We start from the raw sequence: 5739 nt of genomic DNA, 5'->3' as shown, positions 1-5739 counted from the left end.
AGTTGTGCGCGATACGCGGAGTAATATAAAGTCAGTGCCGCACACTCGTAAAGCTACAGTGTATTAATAGTGGAATAAAATAAAGACCAAGTGGTTGAAGTTGAATAAAGAATTTTAATACAAAAAGTGTAGTGCATTTCTCTACAAAAACCCGACAAGTCCTGACGCCCCGGATTCCCATCCCAATTTGGCGCGACCCTTAAGTGTCTCTCCCGAGGCACACAACAATTTGGTGGCAGCGGTGGGATTGCGCCGAAGGACCGTCAGGAACTACTCGGAGGAAGACCTGAAAAATACAGCAGTATTAATAACCAGGCACGTCGAACATAATAATCGACGGGAAACAAACAAAAACAGAAGCCGACGTATAAGCAGCAGCGTGCCGTACGTACAAAAAGACACACACACACGGACAACGCATCAGCCGTCGGGAAGTAGGCCATCACCTAAGGACGCGACCTACGACAACCCGGACAACGCATCGCACCGTACAGTGACCCGCAGGATCACCTTACGACACCGGACCGCCAGCCGTATCAACACTGCCGAGCGATGACCTGCAGCGTCAGCAAGCGAGCGATAGTAACATTAATGTAAGTCCGAACCAAACTTTTATACATACTGCATGAATGTCGGAGGAGAGCGAAACACCCCGACAAGCGATAGCGAATAATTCGTGGTTACATAGCGACTCAGCCGCACGATCAATCAAAGCACTACCGATAACCTTAGAAAACCTCGGAAAAGTGCGGATAAAATTAGAAGAATATTATTCAGGAGAGAGCGACTCCGAATCATACATTCACGGGAAAGCCGAACGCGAATTTCCGTTTAACATTTTTGACGAAAGTTTATTCGAAGAAGGGGAAACCAACACCGGTAAAAATTTAAGAAAAAAAAGTAACGAACGCGTGAGACGAACTCCTAGCAACGGGTCACAACACGGGGAATCTTTGCTTACGTCATACGATAGTAGTATTTTCGATCCGAGTGAGTATCAGGACATGCTGCGAACACCGCCTAACGGTGGCATGGATGTGTCCGAGGGTGCCATCGACCGCGAGATTGACCGTCTACACGGTACAATAGCTCGCGACAACACTCGACTGGTGGAAGCCGACGTACATGCACCACCCCCTAATAGCGAAATAGGAACAACTAACCCCCGCGATACCAGACGATACATAGATAGACGCATTGACGAAATCGAGGTGCGCGAAACTCCTAATTATAGGGAGGCCGGAATAGATAATCCTATGCTACGTGAGATAATGAGAGGCATGCGAGAACTACGTAGGGAAATGCTCACGGAAATAGACATATTACGCGAACAAATTCGTGATATTAGCACATACGCGGACGAACGAGGTCAAAACCGCCGGGACACACACACCCGCGAGAGAGAAACGCGAGACCCCGACAATGACGACAAAAAATATAACGTTGTGTACGGACGAACAGAGAGTGACGCTAGACATCGACAAGGGCCGCAGGAGCCTTTTTTATCGTTAAAAGAAGCACGGCAAATGATTCCGGAATTTGACGGGACGGCCCAACATAAATTACAAGAACTCCTAAGCACATGTACGTACGCCATGACAAACATACACCCTGCTAACGAAAGAGGATTGGTGGGAGCTATCCTATGCACGAAACTCAAAGGCAAAGCAATGTTAGATTTTCAAACGCGAGACATACAGACATACGACGAACTCAAGCGACAATTGGAATGTACATACCAGAGTAGGCGAAGCACTACGTATTTGCAGATAGAGTTCAATTCCTTAAAACAAAAGGCAAACAAAGGCGCGCAAGCTTTCGGAACGCGCGTCGATACTTTAGCTATGGAGTTATATGAATCCATGACGGAGGGAGAAGATCACTCCCCCATTGCAAAGCGGATCATACTAAGTACTATACAAAAACAAGCCTTGCAAAATTTCCAAATAGGACTACGCGACGAGATACAACTTCTTATTCGTTCGCGAAATTACCAAACACTGCAGGAGGCAATAACGGCCGCAACCGCCGAAGAAAAAGTAAAGGGCACAACTACAACGCGATCTAGTAATTACACAAATCGAAACCGTTACGAGGGAGCGCCGTCGCGATCAACAAAAAATGCCGTACAATGTTATAAATGCGGAAAATCGGGGCACTACGAGCGAGAATGCCGTAACAGTAAATACGCGCTTCCGAAACCCGAGAAGTCAGATCGCGTAATCACAGCAGAAAAATTTTGCAACCACTGCAAAAAACGTGGACACAGCCGTGAAGAATGCTGGACGATAAACGGACGGCCAAAAACAATATCAAATCGCGACAGAACAAATGAGGAAAAAAAAAGCGTAATGTTAATCTAACCAAGAGCCGAAGGAAGCCAAAAACGAAAAAGGGTGATACGGATTCCGAGCAAAGCAGTAGCAGTTACGAACGCGACAGCAACGAGGGAGACTCGGAAGGAGAGACCCCGGCACGCGCCGTCGAGTATCGCGTATCACACCTACGACCCACACTACAAGAGAGCGCGGGTTTAGATTTAATTACACTACCGATGCGTGAAGCTAAGAATGGCGCAGTTAAAATGCTATTCGATTCAGGGGCAACTATTTCGTTAATAAAACTGAAACATCTAAAAGATGACGCATTAATTTATAAAGGAAAAATCACGCTCATTGGCATTACGGGACACAAAGCGCGAACAATAGGGAAGACGTCGGCGACAATTGACATAGGAGGTCGGAAAATAAAACACACCACATACGTCGTCAAAGACGATTTTCCCATGGAATACGAAGGAATTCTCGGGATAGATTTTTTGCGGAAACAGGGAGTTAACTGTAATTTCAAAAAACGGGAACTCACCATAGGAGATGCCGTGTTAAATTTGCAACCATACGAAAGGATCCGGTTACAGCCGCGCAGCGAAACAATTATCCGGGCTGCTACAAATAAAAATAGCGCAGGAATCGTAAGAGCCGAACAAACTGCACCCGGTGTGTATATAGGACGATGCCTCGTGCAGCCAGAAGACTATGTGTGTCCAGTCAGTGTCATAAATACAACCGACAAAGTTGTCGAGTTAAGAACGCCGCTAATAACTATAGACGAAATAGAGGGGGAAATGAAGCATGAAATAACCCTCATACGAAAAGAAATTCCGAAGTATTCGAGCAAAAGAAATCGGGAAGTATGACAGATCAGGGGACAAACTTTTTAAGTGAAATATTTAAGGACACATGTAAACTGTTAAAAATCAAAAAATTACAAACAACCGCGTATCACCCGGAAACAAATGGGGCACTCGAACGATCACATAGGACATTAGCAGAGTATCTTCGCCATTATGTTGACGCTGATCAAACAGACTGGGACGAATGGACACCTTATGCAATGTTTACTTATAATACGACCCCGCACAGTGCAACGGGGTACACGCCGTTTGAATTAATTTACGGACATCAGGCCAACCTACCGACGGCATTAACAAAACCACCGAGGGCCACATACAGTTACGACGATTACGCTCAAGAGCTTAGGGAAAGATTAAGGGCCACACAACAAATTGCGAAGGATCGCGTAAACGAAGAGAAAATCAAATCAAAAAAATATTATGATAAAGACGCAAAAGAAATAAAATTTAAAGTCGGTGATAAAGTACTTATATATGACGATACGCTACGACGCGGACGATCAAAGAAACTTGACGCCTTATGGGCAGGACCGTATACAATAATCGAAAAGAACTCCGACGTCAACTACACAATAAAGAAAGGAAGAAGAACAATACGCATACACACAAACAGACTAAAATTATTTATCGAAAATTGAGACTTACCTATTCCGGTATCGCGAATCGGTCAAAGCTGGTCGTCCCCACCAAAACCACCACTTCACGCACTACTCGCGTATCGGTGCGCGTATCAAGGGTGACGTGCAAAGAATGCGGCTCACCCGCCCTCCGGGACACATTCGCCCACCGGAGCACCACATCGTACGCCCGGGAATACTCATCCCCCGTTATTTCGGGCCCCACAACAGGGGCGCGGGCGCGACAGTAAAGACACAACAAATCGTCCAAATGCGAATAAGCATTGCATCTAATACAAGTAAAACGAAAATACATGTTAGTATGTCGTGCCGCACGTAACAAAAGTTGTCCTAAGACTGAAGAAACGACAGAAGATATAAAAAACGAATGCTCCGCTTTCTTGATAAAAATTGCATACAAAAGTATAAAATAGTAAGGGGAATTATATATATATTACAGGATGATCATATTCAATGCCAACGCAGCGACATTAAGACGGTCAAGCCAAGAGCCATACGAACTCGAGGAATTCACCAACGAGCCAGGGATACATTTTGAAAAAATAGGCCATCTACATTGTTCCAAAAGCACGTGGAAACTAGTAATAAAACTGGACCTAGCAACATTAACTGCGAAACAAGGTTACATACGAAATTATATAGAGCGTACGGAAAAAGCGTGCAATGTGTTAACGCAACAAGACACATGCCTTAATTTAGTTAGTATTACAAAACAAACACTAAACTATTTAGAAAAAACGATAATACAAATAAATACACTCTACGACAGGCATACAGACAAACGTAGGGGAATAATTGACGGGATAGGAACAGTGGCAAAGACATTGTTCGGTACCATGGACGCCGATGACGAAAAACGCATAAATGAACAACTAGAATTAATAAATAACCGACAGAACACGTTACAACACACAATTAGGCATCAACTAACAATACTCAACGATACGGTAACACATATAAGCAAGTTAGAGAATACAATAAAACAGAGTGAAAAACTCTTACAGGAAAATGTAGCGCAATATATTACGTTAGAAAAGATACAGGGACAATACGAAATAATTATGGCAGCAGTAACAGACGCCATTAGGGACGCGGAAAATATTATAGAATACTTAGCGCAAATCGAGGAAGGAAATATACATCCGAAATTAGTACCATTTGATAACATTGTCGCACACTTAAAGGAAGCCGCAACACAGTTAGAACAGGGATATTATTTTCCGTTTAGAACACACGCAGTAAACTGGCATGAAATAAAGAAACATGCAAGCGTAAGTGCATACGTAAGCAAAGAATATAATTTATATACAATACTGCGGTTCCCGATAATATCACAGCCTAAATATAACATAATAAAGGCAATTGAATTCCCCGTGGCAGCATACAATAAAACATTTAAAGGTATACAAGTAGAAAACAATATGTTTGCCATAGATAACCTTAGATTAACATATTTAATTATAACAAATGAGGATTTACAAAAATGTAGTAAAATAAACTCTAATTATATATGCGAACATAGCATGCCGACTTATCGCGTAAACACGAATATACCGTGCGAATTACAAATGTATACGCAACGAATGCAAGATAAGCATGAATGCAAGGTACGCTATCGGGTAACGAAAACGACAGTATGGATCCCGTTACATCAAACACACACATGGTTGTACTCAACAGCTAAGGAAGAAAAAATAAATATAAAATGTGACGGATACACAGAAAAAAATTTAGTAATAAAAAATACCGGCCGACTAACCTCACGAGGAAACTGTCAAATTAAAACGGAGGATATGACATTGGAAACAAAAGAGACGACTTACGTAACGAACATAGAGACATATTTGCCGAATTTTAATATTGCACCGTCACAAGACGAGGACATGAGAATACTCGACACATTAAATA

General features: G+C 42.9%; 1 protein-coding gene across 1 annotated transcript; it reads left to right on the top strand.

The window, feature by feature from the left end:
- Positions 1-1004: 1004 nt before the first annotated feature.
- Positions 1005-2363, top strand: LOC146725103 (uncharacterized). The gene has a single exon (XM_085484562.1). It carries the CDS (start codon positions 1005-1007, stop codon positions 2361-2363), a length of 1359 nt encoding a protein of 452 aa, XP_085340688.1.
- The last annotated feature ends 3376 nt before the right edge of the window (positions 2364-5739 follow it).

This window comes from Nylanderia fulva, unplaced genomic scaffold, assembly GCF_048542155.1.
Source record: "Nylanderia fulva isolate GAGA-0341 unplaced genomic scaffold, ASM4854215v1 Scaffold104, whole genome shotgun sequence".
In the NCBI taxonomy this organism is placed as follows: Eukaryota; Metazoa; Arthropoda; class Insecta; order Hymenoptera; family Formicidae; genus Nylanderia; species Nylanderia fulva.
This window is presented reverse-complemented; position numbering and strand designations above follow the sequence as displayed.